The 21,788-nt window shown below is 44.2% G+C and overlaps 1 protein-coding gene across 1 annotated transcript in view; it reads left to right on the forward strand.

The window, feature by feature from the left end:
- Window positions 1–21,788, forward strand: part of LOC126470012 (DNA polymerase theta-like) — a 347,322-nt gene that overhangs the window by 23,931 nt on the left and 301,603 nt on the right. Inside the window, exon 3 of the mRNA XM_050097913.1 lies at window positions 10,420–10,535. Coding sequence (XP_049953870.1) covers window positions 10,420–10,535 — 116 coding nt within the window. The remainder of the gene's footprint in view (window positions 1–10,419; window positions 10,536–21,788) is intronic.

The raw sequence follows: 21,788 nt of genomic DNA on the forward strand, positions 1-21,788 counted from the left end.
GGATTGGCCTCCCTATTCGCCAGACATGAACCCCTGTGACTTCTTTCTGTGGGGACACTTGAAAGACCAGGTGTACCGCCAGAATCCAGAAACAATTGAACAGCTGAAGCAGTACATCTCATCTGCATGTGAAGCCATTCCGCCAGACACGTTGTCAAAGGTTTCGGGTAATTTCATTCAGAGACTACGCCATATTATTGCTATGCATGGTGGATATGTGGAAAATATCGTACAATAGAGTTTCCCAGACTGCAGCGCCATCTGTTGTTGACAATTGTAAATACTGTAATTTCGAAAGTTTGTCTGCCTGAAAATGTACTGTTGTCCCAAGCATATTGCAACAAACGGTGTATTTCTATCACTGCTCGTTTAGTTTTTATTGCCGTTTCAAATATACCGGTCATTTTTGAAACACCCTGTATGATGATCTATAATCAAAATAAAATCACTATAAATTGTATTCATACATTTGTTCTGGCAGAGAAAAGTCATAGAGTAGGAAGAAACTATAATGCTCAGTTTTGCCTTTGAGCCAGAAATTATTTTATCACTTAAAACTGAACTGAATTTAATTTATACATTTCTTGTAGAATTACATCAGATAAAATGGAATAAAACATTTCTTATGATTTTAATGTGTCATTAGGGCATCAGCTGGTGGTCTTGATGTGAAACCACTACAGAAGTACCAGCTTCACTACCCTGCATGTAAAAACTGCACACTCTTATTTATCATGAATGAACATTTTTTGTTTAGTCCTCACAAGCAAAAGCACTGCTTATGCTCATCATACATAATCCAACTTTGCATATGGAACCCATCCATCTTGTTTGTTTGGGATTTTGCTTGCTGCTGCAGCAGGCACAATGGACTGCCTTATCAGTATGTAATGCCTTTGAGACATAGGCACTGAAATGATTTTTGGGACTATGTGGCTTCATCCTTGCGGCGGTGTGCCTGCGCAGTCCGCCACCACAGCATTTGTATGTGGCACCAGTGGTGACTGGGGGAAATAAGTGCGCTACCACTGCCTGCAGTCAGCACCCAGGCTGGCAAATATGAAAATGATGGGCCAATGCCTGTGGGGCCTTGTCCACGTCCATCTTTGCAGCAGTACGCAAATGTTCTCTAGTCAGACCAGCTCTGTGCCATTGTGCATTGAGTTATCAGTAATATGACTCAGTACTTACACATTTAATAGTTTTGTTAATATTACTATAACCTTATTATTACTTGGCTTGCAGTTATCGTCTGAAGTAAGTTTTGTGTATGTAGTAGTTGTCAATAAAAAGTGTAGATACAGCAGTTTGACAAGAAGATAGTTTGTTCTGCGCATCTTTTGCGAGTGAATGGATCTGCTATGTGGTGCTATAAATGCCAGCATTTTGGCCATGTTACCATGAGTTGTGGAGGTAAAGTGACCTGCGGGAAATGTGGATAAGTGGCTCTTGACACTAGGTCTGACTGCCTGTCTACAGTGATCTGCATCAAATGTTCTGGGAACCACTCAGTCTGGAGCTGAGAGTGACCTGTTTTTTTTTTTTTTTCCGAGGAATGTAAAATACAGGAAACAGAAATGATGAAGTGGATCCTCTATGCCAAATCCAAAACAGAATATAAGGTGACGAAACCCACTGTGTTTGCCACAGTACATCTGGACATTTCGATGCAGACGATGTGCCAGTATTCACCACAAGAGCCTGTACTTGCACATGTACATGCCAAGGTAAAAAGATTAAGGACAAAACTATTGAAGCAGTTGCAACAGGAAAGACCGATAACAGTTCCGCAATGAGCATCTAGAAGGCACACGAAAGGCAGAGTGCGTCTCAGCTCCTCAACGGGACAGAGTGCAGGGAAAGGATCCCAGTGTTCAGGTCAAAAGCTGTCCCGGGCACCGTCAGAAGTCATTCTGGTGTGTCTGACTGGTGAGGAGGACATCATGGAGTTAGAGGCCTCGGATACAGACAGATCCTCCACTCCCCCTTGTTCTACAAGTACTTCACCTCCCTGGTGCAAAGATAGGGGTAAATTAAAACCACACCAGTGACATGGCTCCTATACTAAAGTGGAACTTGACTGGATTCAGGACTCATGTGGAGAAACTCAAACTCCTAGCACCTTGTACTTGTACTTTATGAGAAACATATTTTAAAGGTACAAACGTCCCTGTACACTATACCACAAGGTTGACCAATTAGCGAAAGAGACAAGGGAGGGCTTTTATTTGTCACCAATGCGCACCACTCTTCTGCTCTTGCTCTGGCTACTGACCTGCAAGCAGCTGCAGTTGAAATTCACGTGTGTCAGAGGTTCACTGTTTGCTCACTGCATTTACCTCCGCGAGATGCAATAGACTCGGAGGCTCTCGCAGATCTTGCAGAACAACTCCCACGACCATTCCTCCTGGGGGACTTCAGTGCCCATCATGTCTTGTGGGGCTTAACTTCTACTTGCCCTCGGGGTAGAGGTTTGGAGAGCCTCATGATGTCTCATGAGCTGTCACCCTCATTTCTGTGCTACTGGGGCATTCTCAGCTGTCGACCTCTCTTTCTGCTCTCCCACCCTCACAGACTCTATTCAATGGGAGGTCATTGACAGTCTTCATTACAGTGACCGCTTCCCACTCTGTATTCATGTACTATGTGGAGCAATACCTGAAGAGAAGCCACCAAAATGGATGTTCAGCAGGGCTATTGGGATGCTCTTCACCCAACTGGCTGCGTTCAGACACTGCTACAGCATTCAAGGGTAGGTGGACCACATCACGCGAGTGGTCTGCCATGCTGCTGACTTATCCATCCGAAAGTCCTCAGGTTGTCTTAGGAGTCAACTTGTACATAGGTGGACAGATGAGTGCTGATCAGCAATCCAGGACAGGTGTGTGACTATTCGACATTTTAAATGTCGACTGACAGCAGACAAGTTCAGGGCCGTTTGAGTTGCAAGGGCCAAGGCTCAGTGCATCATTAGGGAGCATAAGAAAAGGTCATGGCAAGCGTTCCTGGACTCCATCGATCGTTCCACCTCTTCTACAAAAATATGGGAAGCCATCTGGAGGATTTCCGGTAAACCACTTGTTTACCGATAGCAGCGGTGCTGAAACAGGTGTGTCTCCAAACAACACCCAGAGACATTGCTCAGACACTAGCAAAGCACTTTCCAAAAACTAGTGCCAATGCAAGCCAGGATCCGATGTTTCATCAGTACCATGCAACTGTAGAAAGGTGGACTTCAGATTCAACAGTTTTGAGGTCTACAACTCACTTTTCTTCATGTGGGAGCTCAAATCGGCATTGACTGAGGCTCGTGACATTGCACTAGGTCACAACCAAATCCGATAGTTCATGTTTCGACATTTTCCAGCAGAATCAAAGAACATCTTCCTCAAATGTTTTAATCTTGTATGCAGACAGGCAAATTCTGCATCTCATGGAAGGAAGCAATTCTGATACCTCTCCTCAAACCAGGAAATGACCACACATGTCCCAGTAGTTATTGGAGTATCACCTTAACAAGCTGTTTAGGAAACACTGTGGAGCGAATGTTTAACTGTTGTCTGGTCTGGTTGTTAGAGACCAGGCAACTTCTTAACCACTTTCAGTGCTGTCAACAACAGCAGGCTTTCCTATGTAAGCATCACTCTATCAATATATTCTTTGATATCAGTAAGGTGTACAATACTATTTTCAGACATTATATGTTCACACAACCACATCAATGAGGTTATTATGGCCAGATTTCCATCTTCATATTATCTTTCCTGTCTCAGCAGCTTTTAAGACCTGACTTGGTGACAAGCTGTCAGATCAATTTGAGCAGAAGAATGGTGTCCCTTAGGGCAATGTTTTAAGTGTTACCCTCTTTACCATAGCCATAAATAGTATCACGTGGTAAGGAGTTCTGTACAGTGCTCCTTTTTTGTGGACGATTTTGCTGTTTTCTGTTCCTCCTCTAGTGTTGCAAGAGTGATCCATCAGTTGCATCTTACATTGCACAAATTAGAGGAGGGTGCCGTAAAGACAAGGTTAAGTTTGTTGCAGATAAGTGTGTGTGTGTGTGTGTGTGTGTGTGTGTGTGTGTGTGTGGGTGTGGGTGCGCACACTTTAACCACTCTCATCATCAGATTTTTAATTTACCCGTCGTGCATACCCGTCGTGCATAAGAGGGACATTGTCCTACATTCTAGGGACTTAGTGAGGTTTCTGGACTTCATTTTGACTCCAGATTCTCATGGTTGCCACACCTGAGATACCTAAAAGCCAGAACCCTGAAGTCATTGAACAACATGAAGTGCCATAGCCACAGGTCTTTGGGAGCAGAGCGGGTGCATCTGCTCCAGTTTTATAGGGCTTTTGTGCATTCATGGCTGGACTATGGGTGCATGGTGTATGGAAGATCATAGACGCTGTCCACCCTAAGGGGATTCAGCTGGCTACAGGTGCTTATAGGACCAGTCTCATACCCAGCCTCTGTGCTGAGGCCAGGGAACTACCTCTCACCATCTGGGAGCAGCTTCTCATGGTGCATTAGACATTTAAGTTCCTTGCATCTCTGACTTCACCCTCATACCATACTGTTGCTCATCTGCCTTCGGAATGCACTTTCTCCAACCATCCATGAGCCACAATGCCATTTAGGATTCGTGTGCAGTGTGTGCTGGAGGCAGTCCAAGCACAAGAAGTGCAAACCCAGTCCAGAGTTTTAACCATCTGCCGCCCTGGGTTCTGCATCTGTTTTTAAGACGATATTTTCTAACATATTATATGAGCACCACAACTATGTAGTTGTCTTTATGGACGGGTCTAAGTGGGGGTTCTGTGTTGGTTGCTCTGTTGATTTCCCAGATCATGTCTGCAAGATCTGACTGCCTGAAGAATTTTCTGTGTTCGAGGGAGAATTATATGTGATCTTGCAGGCACTGGAGCAGGTGAGACATTCTTCCAGTGCTAAATTTTTTGCTGGTTCAGATTCTCTAAGCGTCCTTTACTCTCTCCAGTATTTGTGCCCAGCAGATAAATTCATCCAGAATATCCAGAATGCCCTCCTCCAACTACGACGACTGGGGAAGTAGGTGACTTTCTGCTGGGTGCCATGGCACATGGGTATTGCGGGGAACGAAAGGGCAGTTCTAGCAGCCAAGGAGGCATGTCACGATCCTCAGTCCTTTCAGTGTGCCATCCCCCTGCGCACTATGTATGACCTCACTGTTGAGATACAAAGTCATGCATCAGTGGGAAGATGAGTGGCTGGAAGTGACTGACAATAAGCTCCGCGTAGTAAAGCCTACAACTTGGCCATGTCGTACTTCTTTCCAGCCACATAGGAAGTACAAAGTCCTTCTTACCTATCTTCACATAGGCCACAGCCTTATGATACAAGACTTCTTACCCCGGCGAGAGGACCCTCCAATGTGTGGTGCTTCTGGCGTACAGATAACTGTGTGCCACATTTTTTGGACTGTGCATTATTTTCTGACCTGTGGGCCACGGCAGATTTGTTGAAGGACCTGCCCACTATTTTAAGCGATGTTCAAACAAATGTGGTTTGATTTTAAAGTTTTGTAAATTGTCCAAGATTTTTGGGAGATGTTTTTAATGTGTTAAAAGGGTGCCTGGCTCACCCATTTTTTTATAAGTGGTCAGCCAGTCACATTTCCTTGTGCTTTTCTTTTAGTTCTTCTGTCTTTTTTTTTTCTTTGTGTTTTAATTTCTTGTATAGCTACTTTCCCTCTTTCTGATTTGCTTTAGCGGATGTGAGACTGAGTGGCCATGTGGTCATTTCGAGTGCATGAATGTGTTTAACTCCGCATTTGTTTGTTTTGATAAGTGTAAGGATGTTGATGACCTTGTTGTTGAGGGCACAGAAGACCCAAAGCCACACATATAACTCATCATGAGAATGATCGTGTTTTTGTCAGTAGACAGTGCAATGTCGGAGAACATTTTTGGTCTTGATGCGTTAAGGGTTTTGGGTTTCAAATTCAAGGAGTTTGGTCCCCTGTTTTTGCCAGGTTTTGGATGACCATTCCTAAATTGTGTCATACTTGGTCCCTCTCATTCACCCTCATGTCAGAGTCAAGGGGGAACTTGATAGGTAGCAGGGCCTGTGTGTCATCGAACCAGACACCTATATCCCATGAACTATGCCATTGGTTGTCATTCGCAAAGTTTCAGGGGCATTTCATTTGTGTGGAGATTTAAAATCCACCATATATTCTTGATCGGTAGTGGATTCTTATCTGATTCAGCAGACTGATAAAATCCTTGTGTAACTGGCTGGTGGTAAATGTTTTTCAAAAATTGATTTGGTGGAGGCATGTCTACAGATTCATCTGGATTCTGTTTCCCAACAGACTATGGTTATCAACACCCTTTTCGGATTATACTGTTACATGCGCTTTGGTGTGGCACTGCGAGTGACCCCACTGTTTTTTGGCAGTCCATTGAACGGTTAATACACAACATCCCCTGTTGTGCAAACTATCTGTATAACATTATCATCACATGGTCCTCATGACAGGAACATCTTGACAACCTTTGGACTATTTCCACTAGACTGCAAGAGGCAGGCCTTAAGTGCAACTTGCAGAAGTCAAAGTTTTTCAGGCAGAAGTCGAATACGTGGGCCATCTTCTTTCGAGGGATGGCACCCATTCTACGAAGCATCACTTAGTGGCTATTGCCAACCTTCCTAAACTGCGAAACCTGAAAGAACTCTAAGCATTTTTGGGAAAGCCAGTTACTATACAAAATTTATCCCCAATGTGGCAGATGTCATTCATGCCCTAAACAACTTTCAGAAGAAAGGTGTTCCTTTCTTTTTGTCAGTGGACTGCAACAAGGCTTTCATCCCCATCAAGTCGTTGCTAATGTCTTTCCAATGTCTTGGTACTTTGACGTGGGTAAACAGCTGGTTCTTGCTGTAGATGGATCCCAGTACGCACGTGGGGTGATTTTTGTCTCACAGGAAAGCTGATGGATCTGAATAACTTCTGGCATATGCCTCAAAGACATTGACATCTGCTCAAGACAATTATTTGCAAATAGAAAAGGAAGCATTGGAAATCATCTATGTGGACTGTAAGTTCTGCATTTTCCTTTATGGAAACAAATTCCATCTCATCACCGACCATAATCTAATTGTGGTGCTTTTCGGTATCCATTCACAGCTTCCTGGCAGAACCACAAAAGACTTCAGTGGTGGACCTCACTTTCGAGGGCATATCAGTATGAGATTCATTATCATCCCACTGTTCATCTTGCCAGTGCAGACATGTAGTTGTGCTTGCTTACCCATTGGTACTGACCCAGAACTTGACAAAACGGAAGTTGTGTGTTTCCAAGTCAATGATTGTGTACAGCAGGTGTTGGATAGTTTCCCAATCACAGAAAAGTACATAAAAAAAGCCACTTGGCAGGATCCAGTATTCTGTCAGGGGTCTCATTTTGTGTCATAAGGTTGGCCCACATAGCTGCCCACTAAGGAGTCGGGCCTGCTCTGCAATTTTTTCTTTCTGGCAATGGCTGTAGGAATATTCCTCCTCAGTACGAATTCAGACAAAGTCCACATTGTCATCCTGCCAGTCCTGTGATCTTGGATTCTTGTGCTTCTCCACTATGGCCACTGGGGCTAAACCCACTTGAAAATGGTAGCGAGGCATTCTGTCTACTGGCCTGGCACTGGTTCAGCAATTGAGAAGCTTTTCCGCAGGTGCACACAGTGTCCCAAGCACCAGGCACTCTCCTGTGCTCTTTTTGCCCCATGGCCGACTCCTGATCATCTGGGGACCACATCTACATTGATTTTGTGCATCCTTTCTGTCATTCCATGCAGTTAGTAGTGGTGGATGCACTGTCAAATTACCCATCTCTCATGTGAATGTGTTCCACATCAGTACAAGCTGGCTCTAACACCGACTTTTGTGATCAAACGATTGCCACATACGATCTTCTCCAATAATGATCCACATTTGCCTGAGTGGTGTTTCCATGATTTTTGCATCTGAAATGGTAGTATTAATCTCATGTTCACACCATTTCACCCACAACTGAATGAAACATATGGTGTGTACATTTAAGACACAACTGGCAAAGTGTGCTTACGACCTTAGATGTTTTGCGCCCTAAAATCCCACACAACAATTAGCAAAGTTCCTGGTGGACTTGCCTGCTGATATGGTGTTTCCTCTGGTCCTCGGCACCTACAGGATCAGCTCACTGAGCAGCCTCAGCCTAGTGGAGGCTCTACACAGCTGACAATCCCAGCCCCTGCTACACTTGCTCTGTCCTGTACCACAGCCTGTGGTATGGCCATGCCCTTCATGAAAAGCTAAGGGTGATCCATTCTGGGCACGCAGCTTTGGTCGGCGGCCGTGATGGGTGCTGGCAATGTTTGGGAGATGCACAACTGGTTAACGTTCACCGTGGACACCCGTGGGATGTCACTCTCCCACCATCAGAATAAACTATGCCTTAGGTGGGGCAACAACCTGCTACAGCTACAGTGAACACAGTCAGAGGGCTTTCCTGGCAGCCACCCCCACACTTTTCACAGGGGCCGAGTGGCATGAAGGCTCCTTCCCTGGATGTGCCAGTGGGCAGTGATGATGTCAAGATAAAGCCACTGCCCGCCCTGGACCTTCGATCAGTGTCTGACAGCAGCTACCCGGGCACTGCCTGGTCGTCAGAGCAATGGGCAGACATTCCCGCTTGTCGCTGCCTCTGTCCCTTGCCACTGCTTGGTCTACAGAGGACCCCCCCGCCCCCTCCTCCCCCCCCCCCCCTCCCCTACCATGCAGAGTCATCAAAGCAGCCAGCCCATTGACAGGGCCATTTCTGCCCTTAAAACCCACTAGTTTGGAGACAGCTGATGGCCAATCCCTGGGTGGGCGACACCTCTTCGGATGCTGATGAGCCAATGGAAACCTATGCCATTGGCATTCAGATGCCTTTCTGCATTGCCACCACTGCTGCCATCATTGTTGGGTCACCTGGGCAATCTGGCTGATGTGGTCGTCCTTTTTTTTTTTTGCACCAAAGCCTGTGCTGCCGGCTACGCAAAAGAGGGCAAGGATGTCATGATGCGCCCCTGTAATCTGCCACTGCTGCATTTGTATCCAATGCCAGCAGTGGCCTGGCGAAGCAAGCACATCATTGGCAACTTTTTAGGAAGTTTATATAAAATGTAACTGTCCACAACATTGACCTCAATGAGGTGCCAGAATATTCTGTGCCAACATTTTGTACCTTTACTGTCTATGGCATACGTTGCCTTCAACCTGCCTGCTTTGTCAACAGATCCCATGTTTTTATTATAGTGCTTGACAATTTTTGGACAGCTGATTCTAGTTATGCTCCCATCTTTTTCTTTTCAGCACACTGCTGCTTTTATCTGTATTTATTGATTTCATGGATTAAACATCACAGTAATTAAAAAAAAAAAAGCAAATTGTGTCTAAGAATATTTCCCAGTAACATCAACAATTTATAAAATTATTCAATAATGTGCTCTGTTTGCAAAGATACTATGTTCACCTTAGGAAACCTTATGTGTACTGAATATTATCTCCTTCGTTAAGAATAAAAACATGATTCTTGCAGAAAACAAACAAATTGGAACACTATAAACTTTTCCTTAATTTCCATTTGTTTCAAGTAGCACTGCATCTGTCTAGAGCATGTTATTCCTGTTTTGCCCCAAAATGCTGCTCAGATCAATGACACCATTGTGGATCCAGTGAGAGACCACCTTTTCAGCAGGCAGAAAGTGAAAATATTACTGTGGATTCTCTAGGAATCCACTTACGATGAAAGGGTGACAGGCTTTATTGTTCTTTGATGAAATGGTGTTGGGGAAAAAAATATGATAAGATTCATTCTTGTTTGGCCACAGTATATTTGTAATTGAGCAGTAGATAAAACTGTTTCAACAAATACTGTCGATGTCATTTTTTATGTTAAACTGCTTTTTTCACATTTTGAGTATGCTATGTTCTTATAGGTTTACGTAGCTATCTGTTTTAAGAAGTTCGAAACTATTTTAAGGCTAAAACAGATTTAGCTCAGGAGGAACTTAAATGAGATGTAGTCTCATTAGTTGCTGTTTTTTATAAGTGGCAAATAATTTGAATTTAGTTATAGTTGTTCCTGGATTTTCAATTGGGAGGATTAATCACAGGTCTGAATTTTTTATTAAGAGGAGTGGAGCCACAGATTGGGAAAGGGGGGGGGGGATGAGGGACTGAGTCGAGACAGGAAATGAACCAAGGAGGGGAGAGACAGTAACAGTAAATTCGTTTTGTGGGGAGGTCCAGTTTGATGTAAGCTTCTCAAGTGGGGCAATCTAGCGAAAGTACTGAACATGCTTTGTAATATTTTTTACAAACAGTGGGTAAATAGTATTTTTTATTATTGCAGGTAAAACATTAGTTGCTGAAATTTTAGCAATAAAAACTGTGCTAGAGAGAAAGAAGAAAGTCATCATCATTCTCCCATTTGTTTCTGTCGTCAGAGAGAAAATGTTTTACTTTCAGGTAAATTTTCACAAATTTGTTGTCATACTTTAAATAAATTAACTAAATTTGTGTGCTGTGCCTAGTTTTTTTTAAGTAACATTCTAGAATTAAAACTAACTTTAGCGGTTTTTAATGCGCAACTTAAAATGTGTTGTTATTGTATTCACTCACTAGGTGCTCAAAATTACAAGTGGTGATAAGTGACTATGTATAAGTGAAAAGCTCATATTGCATATTTAAATCATCACTGGATGTAACTTCTATTTGGATTTCTTTTCTTTACTGAAAGATATCAATGAAATTTCCTTATTAATATATCGTTTTTCCAAAATGCATTGTCATAGTAATTTCAGACCTATAGTTATACTGTACTATTTTGGTTACGTGGAGATGGACATTTGTCACAAAGTAAAAAAATTATAAGAAACAGGGAATCAACCAGGCAGTGCATTAGCATCTGTATCAGTACATGTTTCCTGTCTAGATCATATGGATGGTATTAATTGATAATATACGAGGGTCATCTACAAAGTAAGTTCTGTTTCTATTTCTATCTGTGGTAGTGCTACAATTGCAGTTCCGAGCATACATGGCAGTTACTCTGACTCAAGGAGAAGACATGTACGCCATTTTCAGATTGCTGGTGCCAACGTGTGCTTTGTAGTGCTTCTTTATAATGTCACCCGTAATTGAAAATGCTGCCACGTGTGAAATCAGATCTGTGATTCATTTTCTAAATGCAAAGAAAGTTAAACCAAAGGAAATTCAGTGGAAAATCTGCTAGGTTTATGGACAAAATGCTATGAGTGATTCAGTGGTTAGAAGATGTTAGACTGTTCAATAAGGGACGTGATCAAGTGCGTAACGAAGAATGAAGTGGACGCCCATCTGTGGTTACTGATGAACTGGTTCACACAGTTGAAGAGAAGATTAATCACAACCGTAGGTTTACACTTAGTGCCCTTGCTAGGGAGGTTCCGCAAATCTCATGATCACTAATTCATGAAATTATTACTGAAAACCTGAAATTTTGAAAATTTTGCTCACATTGCGTACCTAAAATTCTTACTGAACAACACAAAAAACAATGGGTGGGCAGTGCACTTCAGTTTCTGACACGCTACAATGAAGAAGGCGATGGTTTTCTTACACCTAAAATTTGTCCTTGGTGGTCAAAACTTCGACGATGATGACGAACTGAAAGAACATGTTACCACATGGTTGAATACACAAGTGGCAACCTTCTATGAAGAAGGCATACAAAAACTTGTGCCATGCTATGACAAGTGCCTACAAAATTTCGGAAGCTATGTAGAAAAGTAGTTTAACAGTTGTAGATTTTTGTACAATAAATATTTTTTCTTTATCTGTACACATTTGTTTTATATAGCCAAATGGAACTTAATTCGTGGAAGTACCTTATATTTTAGCACAGCTGCATTCAGATACTCATTTTCCATCTTACTTGACATTAATGTGCTAATAAAGGAAGCCGTTTCCAAGTAAGAGTCTGACCATATTGCATCTAATGTGATCTAGAAGAAAAACTTTAAGTGCAGTAAGGGAGCAAGTTTATAGCTAATATCTGTTTCCTTAATTAACATAATTTGTTCTACTGCACATGCCTTGTAGTCCTAGTTGAAGGTTCAACTGTGACTAGTTTCTCTCCATGCCTTCCGAATGTTCATCTCAGCACATATTAGGGTGAAGAGTAAAACTGTCATCTCACATAGGTCTTTGTGTAGTGTTGGCAGAAGAGCCAACACTGTTTTTCTAGAGGAGGCCGAAATGCACGCGTTTAATTACACGCTGACTGGCGTGAGATCTGGAACAGGTCAGAGAAATAAGACTAGCAAAACAGGAGGTAACTGGTAGAATACTTTAATGCACAATTGTAGAACATCTCTCGTTACGGTACATGCTTCATAATATTAATTATCAATTGAATACGGCGCCTTGCTAGGTCGTAGCAAATGTAGCTGAAGGCTATGCTAACTATCGTCTCGGCAAATGAGAGCGTATTTGTCAGTGAACCATTGCTATGAACATCGGCTGTACAACTGGGGCGAGTGCCAGTACGTCTCTCTAGACCTGCCGTGTGGTGGCGCTCGGTCTGCGACCACTGACAGTGGCGACACGCGGGTCCGACGTATACTAATGGACCGCGGCCGATTTAAAAGCTACCACCTAGCAAGTGTGGTGTCTGGCAGTGACACCACATTCCTCCCCCGCAAATCGGCGTACGGTTGTGTTATAATGCTTCCGCCCGCCGTGGGGAGGACCCCATGTTGACGTATGCGACGAGGTGGGGAGCCTAACAACAGGCGAGGCTGTGCCACCCGCACCCGGCCATTCGGTCCGAGTGGAGCTAGGAAATGCCTGAAAACCTAGTCCAGGGTGCACGTCAACATGCGGTGTATGCGCCCGTAGAGAGACAGGAGGGGCCGAAGGGTCGACCTCCATTGCGTCGGGGTACCCAACGGGCGAAGGCGACATCTGGTCCGGAGCGGGCAAGAGTTCCATGTCGGAGGACAGCTGGTCACGAGAAGCAATCGGCAGCGCGTGACCCAGGGAGGCGCCTGGCGGTTGCAGCGAAGTGTCCACTGCGGGCGTCGCCGGCGGGAGAACAGGCGGCGGCGGCGGCGGCGGCGGCGGCAGCGGCGTCGCGTCGCCATGGGGCAAAATGGAAGGCAGCGTCGGTAACACCTGGGGATGAGGCGAGCCAGTAGATGGGTCCCCAGGGCACTGACCGGACGGCACCGTCGCTGAAAGCAAACGGGGAGCGGCAGAACCCGTGCGACGACAGAGGCGCAGCTGATTGAGATGCCGACGCACCTCACCAGTGGCCCCCAAAACCAGATACATAGTGTGACCGAGGCAGCGAAGAATGCGCCCTGCTAGCCAACGCCGTGAACCTCGATAGTTGCGATAGTATACAATGTCGCCAGGAGCAAAAACAGGTGGCTGCCGCTACACAGGAACCTGATGCGGCGGATGTAGCAAAGACATCAAGGTTCAATGAGGACGACCGTGGAGCAACTCAGCCGGCGAGCGACCATCTCGGGGCTGAGAGCGATACGAAGACAAGAAGAGCAATAACGCGTCCTCCCGAGAATGCGACTCTTTCAACTTCAACATCCGTAACTTGAAAGTCCGGACCAATTGTTCAGCGGCACCGTTTGACTGAGGCGAAAACGGTGCGGATGTGAGATGTTGAATAACATTGGCCTTGCAGAATGACTGAAATTCTGCGGACATGAACTGTGGGCCATTGTCGGAAACAATAGTCTGTGGAAGACCTTCAATGCAAAAGATAGTGGATAATGCTTGGATGGTGGCTGAAGACATCGTGGAAGACATCTTGACAACAAAAGGAAAATTACTGAAGGAATCGACAACAACCAACCATCGAGCATTTCAGAATGGACCAGCAAAATCGATGTGTAAGCGTTGCCAAGGGGAAGTGGCTTTCGGCCATGCAAAGAATTTACGCGGCGGTGCAGATTGTTGTTCGGCACACGCCATGCAAGAAGAGCACATATTCGTAATCGCAGCATTGATTCCGAACCAAGTACAGTGTTGACGAGCAAGTTGTTTCGTTCGCACTATACCCCAATGTCCTTGGTGGAGAAGCCGTAAAACAGAGGCCTGTAACGAACGTGGGACCACGACCCGGGACTGATTATTATCAGAACGCAACAGCAAAACACCACGTCGAACAAAAAGTCTCTCCTTGTGAGCAAAAAATCGGCGAACCAACGGATCCTCGATTCGTGTTTTCGACAAGGGCCATTGTGTAGCAACAAAACGCAAAACGGTAGCAAGGACAGGGTCAGCAGCTGTGGCTGTAGCTACACGACGAAAATCAATCGGAAACGATTCGACCACATCATCGGTTTCCTCATCAATGAACATGCAAGCAAGTTCGGAAGAATCGAATGCTCTATCCTCAGCAACAGGCAAACGAGACAACGCATCGGCGTTTCCGTGCTTAGCAGTGGACCGATACAAGATATCGTAGCGCTACTGCGAGAGGAAAATAGACCAGCGAATGAATTTCTGCGCTGTACGTGGAGGTACAGGCTTGTTCGGATGAAAAAGCGATGTCAAAGGTTTGTGGTCTGTGATGATGGTAAAGTGACGACCATACAAGAAATCGTGAAACTTAGTAACACCAAATACGAGAGCCAAGGCTTCTTTCTCGATCTGTGAATAATTTCTTTACGCAGACGAGAGCAATTTGGACACAAAGGCAATAGGGCGATCATGCGAGCCATCTTCGTGCGCAAGCAGAGCAACGATCCCGAAATCCGATGCATCTACCATCAACAAAAGGGGTTTTCAGGGATCGAATGGCATAAGGCAAGTATTTGAAAGCAACGCCGATTTCAACTGGCGAAAGGCGCGTTCGCATTCCGTCGTCCAGACGAACGGAACACCTTTATGGCGTAAGCAATGAAGCGGAGCTGAAATGGAAGAGGCTTTGCGCACATATGGATTATAGTAATTTATTTTACCCAGCACACTCCGTAGCTGCTTCAAATTCTGCGGTGAAGGCAAGTCTTGTATGGCACGGAGGTGCTCGGGACTGGGATGTATGCCTTGGGCATTTATTACATGTCCCAGATATGGTAAATCACGAGCAAAAAACACACATTTGTCCTTCCGCAAGCGAAGACCATTTTGTCGCAACACCTGAAATAATGTTCTGAGATTGGCTAAATGTTCTTCTTCAGTCTTTCCGGAGATCACAATATTGTCCAGATAGTTTGCTGCAGTAGGGACCGACGCACAAACAGTTTGCAGATATTGCTGAAACAAGGCAGGGGCGGATGCACACCCGAATGGCAGTCTTTTGAATCGATACAAACCAAGATGCGTGTTAACCACCAAGACACGCTGGGATTCGTCGTCCACTGGTATTTGCAAGTACGCATCTGCGAGGTCCAATTTCGAAAAATATTTACCCGGGCACAGTTTGTCAAAAAGATCTTCCGAGCGGGGTAAAGGAAAAATTGCAATCACTAGTTGTCGATTCACCGTTACCTTGAAGTCCACACAAAGTCTCAATTTTCCGGAAGGTTTTGGCAAAATTACTAAGGGTGATGCCCAGAGAGAAGCCTGCACACGTTCAATCACACCTTGTGATTCCAAATCGTTTAAGGTTCTTGCGACCTCATCACGCAATGCATGAGGAACATTGCGCGCTCTGAAAAATTTCGGTTGCGTGTTTACTTTCAGTTCCAACTGTGCTTTATAGTTCTTAGCGCAACCTAGGCCCGGTGCAAAAATGTCTGCAAATTCTTCACATAGACGAGAAACACTGGCTGAAGGCACAGTCTGGTTCACTGATAGGACCTGATTGACTATAGACAAGTTAAACAACTGAAATAAATCTTAACCAAACAAGTTCACTGCAGAAGAAGAACGAAGGACGTAAAATGACACAAGTTTTGTTTGTCCCTTGTATGTGGCAAGAAGGCTGCACTGTCCTAACACAGGGCTATTCTGACCTGAATAACTATTTAATGTAACATTTGCGGCACGCAATGGAGGTGGGCCCAGTTGTTTGTATGTGTCGTGATTGATTAGTGAAACTGCAGCTCCGGTATCGAGCTGGAATGGGATCACGTTGCTATGAATGTCCAAATCTACAAAAAGTTTATTGTCCTGCTGACGCAAGAGCAACTGTCTCATGCAATTTGAACAGACACTGGTACAGAATCACTTGCTAATTGACGTGATTTCCGGCGACGTCGATGCACACGTTTTGTGGGACGCACACGGTCACTTTTAGAGAGAGTGGCACTGGGCGGAGTGGAATTAACTACATGAATGTCCATGGGCGAAGGTTGACAAGCCTGAGTATTCTTGGTTCGATTCCGATTCCGGCGTGAAGCAAAGGGCCTGGAATGGTTGTGAGTGTCCGATCTGAGCTTTTTCTGACACACACTCTGAACATGTCCTTTTTTATTACAGAAGAAGCAAATAGCTTGGCGTGACGGGCAATGTTCACGCGAATGTCGAGTAGCACACCGCGGGCATGATTTTAGCACTGCATTTGCCTGCTGCCGTGAGACACGTGGTTGAGATCGTGGCGGCAGCTGCGCGGATGGGCGCGAGGGCTGTTTACAGTTCCGTGCAGCTCGCCCGGCTGGCCGGTTAATGTGACACACGGCTGGCGAAGGTACAAATGATTCCTGAGCAAAGGCAAGTGTGTCTTGCCTATCCAATATGTCTAACACTTGTTGAAGGGAGGGATTGACTAGTTTCAAAATCTGCTCCCGGATACGAACATCAGAAACATTCTGTGCAATTGCATCACGTACCATAGTATCTGAATAAGAGAGGCCACATTCACACGCAAAAGCACAATCCCTAGTAAGGCCTTGCAAAGTTGCAACCCACTCCCGATTAATTTGACCGGCTGTACGTTTTGTACGAAAGAACGTATACTGTTTTGCAACTGCATTGACTGATTCTTTGAAATATGCATCTAATGCAGACAAAATTTCTTCGTAGGAGAGAGTTGCTACGTCGCGTCGGGGAAACAATTTCACTATCACACGGTACGTCTGGACGCCGACACATGATAATAAGTGAGGCTGCCGCTCATTACCTTGAATTCTGTAGGCGGCGAGATGGAATCCAAATTGGCGTGACCACTCCGTCCTGCTTTCCAGTGCCTCATCGAAATGACGAAAAGGTGGTGCAACTGCGTGTTGTGGCTGCGGTAGCGGTGGAGCGGCGGCTGCCGCATCGTTTTGCATTGCACGATGACCCTGGACAAGCTGTCCAAGGGCATCCAATAGTGCCTGCATCTGCTGATTCTGCAAGCGATAAAATTCGGTCAGTACATCTGGAGATTGTGGCAAAGCCATGACACAAGTAAGTTAGTTATATATAAAGGAGACCATTTGTATCCGAGTCGCCAAATTTGTAGTGTTGGCAGAAGAGCCAACACTGTTTTTCTAGAGGTGGCCGAAATGCACGCGTTTAATTACATGCTGACTGGCGTGAGGTCTGGAACAGGTCAGAGAAATAAGACTAGCAAAACAGGAGGTAACTGGTAGAATATTTAACTTTAATCCACAATTGTAGAACATCTCTCGTTACGGTACATGCTTCATAATATTAATTATCAATTGAATACGGGGCCTTGCTAGGTCGTAGCAAATGTAGCTGAAGGCTATGCTAACTATCGTCTCGGCAAATGAGAGCGTATTTGTCAGTGAACCATTGCTATGAACGTCGGCTGTACAACTGGGGCGAGTGCCAGTACGTCTCTCTAGACCTGCCGTGTGGTGGCGCTCGGTCTGCGATCACTGACAGTGGCGACACGCGGGTCCGACGTATACTAATGGACCGCGGCCGATTTAAAAGCTACCACCTAGCAAGTGTGGTGTCTGTCGGTAACACCACACTTTGAAGCAGTAACTGCTATGTAATTTGGTAACTGGGTTGACATATAATTATGTGGAAATGTACTGAATGTAGTATTAGTGTTTGTTGCACAGGGTGTCCCGTTCAAACATCCCCGATTTCAAAGACGTAGGGAAAAAAACAACACAGTGGTTACGACAATGAAAAATGCGCCACATTGTAGAGCATCTCAAAGAATTTATTTATTTATCATCAATACACCCCTACATGTGAACCATTTGTAGCACAAAGAATATTGAGTCTTTATTCAATTTCCTGCCAAGTTCTTTGTAACATTTCCTCTGTTATTGTTGCAATCGCATTAGTGCTACGATGTCGCAATGTAGGAATATCATCCATTTTGGTGGCATACACGCGGTCCTTCATGAATCCCCACATGAAGAAATCAAACAGCGTAATGTAGGGTGAACGTGGGGGCCAGGTAATGGGTCCTCCACGTCCTATCCAATGACTGGGAAATTTCCTATCCAGGAACTTGCGAACAGCTGTTGACCAATGCAGGCAGAGCTCCATCTTGTTGAAAAATAATGTTGGGTTGCAAGTCTTATATCTGAGGGTACACAAACTGCTCCAACATGTCCAGATACACTGACCCATTCACTGTTTGTTCCACAATGAAGAACGGTCCTACAATCCTGTCGTGTATTAGCCTGCACCAGACGTTTAGTTTAGCGCTGTCATGAACATGTTCAATGAGAGTGTGTGGATTTTGCGAACCCCAAATCCGAGCATTATGCCAATAAACCCTTCCGGACATGTGAAAGGTTGCCTCATCTGAAAATAAACATCTTTTCAGGAAGCTGGCATCCATATCAATACACTGCAGCATATCAGCAGCAAATTGTTGTTGGCATGGTTTGTTGTTCGGCGTCAGATGTTGCAGAATTTGCACTTTATAAGCACAAATTTGGAGATGCTGGTAAAGTACACGATGCAATGTTGATCGAGGTACGTCAAGTTGCGTAGATGCTTAGCGAATTCACTTATGTGGGACTCAGAAATGTTTGTCCAATGTCCTCCACTGTCTTTTCTGAAACTCCGTAACGTGCATGACCAGAATGTTTCAGAACACTTCCTGTTGCCAGAAACTATTTGTATCATTCCTTAACTGTTTTCACATCAGGTGGATCACATTCATACACACGGCAATAATTTATTTGCACAGTAATCGGCGATTTTGTTTCTGCAAACCACACCACTGCTTGCATGTGCTGCTGTGGAGTCGCTATTTTCACTTCATGCGACCATGCTCCACTCTGGCGACCACACTTGGCACTCCTGACATGGGAATATAAATTCATAGAGATGCTCTACAATGAGGTGCATTTTTCATTGTCATATCTACTATGGTTTTTCTCTTCTGGGTCATTGAAATCAGTGAGGTTTGAGTGAGACCCCTGTATTTTTAAAATTTATTTATTTATTTTACTTTTTTGATTTCAATACTGTTCAAATGTGAATCAGGAAGAGCATTGTAAAATGTTTGGGGGAACATTTGAGATGCTCTAAAACTACTGTCTGTTAGAAATGCATGATAGTATTTAAGCATGTTTAATTACACAACCAAGAAAAGCCTGCATTGAGAAGTAAGCTGACTCTGTTTAGGGTACGCACTAGGGTTTTTTATTAGATAGGCAACACACTATGCAATCCAGGTAACTAGTGCTGTAGGAGGCCCCAAAGTATTAAAGTAAGACCTAAAGAACTGGCTCCACCCTCCCCCTCTTCCTCCCCCCTTCCCACACCATGCTGCAGGTGAGACAATTAGAATACTAGGGATCAAACACCAAAGCAATTACAATGAAGTCCTGGTGTTTGATGTAGTCCTACAAAGCAGCATAACTTACATAATACTGAGTATAGAAAGTTCGACAAAACTCAAAGCTGACAACAGTGAGATTTTTTTTGGATGAATCTGAATGCACATTGAAAGCATAGCCTAATGAGAAACATAGGTGGTGTATTTGTCTAAGTATTAGATTAGCACATAAGTTCATACAGTTTTTGTTTCATATGTTGGTATTCTGGTTGCTATGAGTTTATTGATTGTCTTTTATTTGTTTAGTTCCCTGTTGGTATTTGAGTTTACATACTGTGATTTTGTCATTTAGTTACAGTGAGTGGCACTGTGGATGCTAGATAATGGAGTGCCAAGTGGAGAAATGGGAACATTTCTGACATATTGTTCTGTTTGAGTTAATTATAGGGGTGACAGCAGTGAAGGTAGACAGAAACATTTGCACCATGTTTGGGGTAATGTCATTGGACAGAGCATCACAAGAAAATGGTTTTCTCATTTTAAGGAGTTTCATTTTGACATTAGTGACTCTACATTCAGGAAGACCTTCAAGGTTTGATGAAAATCATTTAAACACATTAACCCACAATGATCCACATCAGTACAGTTGAGAATTGGCAAGTGTGATGAACTCTGATCATTCCACCATTGAGCGACATTTGCGTGCAATGTGGGAGGTTTAAAAATCAGGTATAAGGGTACCACATGCTCTAAGAGCGGGGAGAAAAAAAAATCGGGTTGCATTTATGCATCTCTGCTTGTTCGTCATCAATTGGCTTGTGAACAACACCAACTATTCCTATCCTGTATTGTTAATGGTGATGAGAAGTGGTGTTTTTATGCTAGCGTAAGGAAAATAAAGGAATGCTTGAGGCTGGACAAAGCAGCAGTTCCCTGTGCAAAGGCTTGCACACATCCTCAAAATGCATCTGGTGGAAAAGCAATGGTGTGATGTACTACAAATTGCTTTCCAAAGGTGTAACCATCACTGCTGACATTTACTGTCAAGAATGTGATGTTTTGCAGACACAATCCAAGTGGAATGAACAGGAAGACTGCGTGAAGTGATGCTGCTCCACGATAACGTCTGCCCATATTCTGCTAGACTGACAAAAAACACTATACAGAAGTTGGTATTGGGAAATGATTCCACACCCACCTCACTCACTTGCATAACCAGCCGGCTATGCGCCCAGCGGGCAGTGCGACACTATGCTTTGTTATTTTTTTCAAACTGTTACATCCTTGAGCCCCTGGTTCGCGATGTACGCTCCCCGGTTAATGGCTGACTCTACAGATCACACTTTATTAATAATTATAGTACAGGATTACATCACCAGTTAGAGTTACATTTTCAGCTAGTACACCAAGTCCTTTCATCCATACATGTATTTTTTCATTTGCCAATCAGTAGGGCAATGTGTAAAGTGTGTGTGTGTGTGTGTGTGTGTGTGTGTGTGTGTGTGTGTGTGTGTGTGTTGGGGAGGGAGAAGAGTTGCATTTGTTTAGGTGTGACTTAATACTGAGAAGTGTCTTACAGCAATCATTATCTGGGTTAGTTGGAGAGTCACCTAAGCTAAAAAAAACCTTGTGTGTTTCCCATATACAGTCAGCCACCTGGGTAGCAGCTTTTAATGTTTAGTGCATCATTGCCCTTCATTGGACCCTATAAATCTCAACCCTGTGGTGTAAATACTGATAGCCACAGCCTAGCTCATCACAGAGCTTTTAAAGTCTGTTGTTAAAACTTAGAACCAGAGGGCCCCAATTAGTACTGGGGCTAATGCTGCAGACTCTTAGCTTTGTTGAAACTTATGTGGAAAGTTGATCTTATGTAGCCTTTCTACAAATTACAGAAATGATCCAAGTATGACCTCGAACCCTGGAGGTGACTTGTGAGGACCGCGGGTCCTCTGTAACCCGCATGCTTCAGTGACACTATCCTGCACAGGGGTGGATCATTTTGTGTTACAGGGAACTGGGATATTGGGTTAACCACTTGCATAATGAGTATGGTATAAACCTCTCTA

The sequence above is a fragment of the Schistocerca serialis genome, chromosome 1, assembly GCF_023864345.2.
Source record: "Schistocerca serialis cubense isolate TAMUIC-IGC-003099 chromosome 1, iqSchSeri2.2, whole genome shotgun sequence".
NCBI classification, from domain to species: Eukaryota; Metazoa; Arthropoda; class Insecta; order Orthoptera; family Acrididae; genus Schistocerca; species Schistocerca serialis.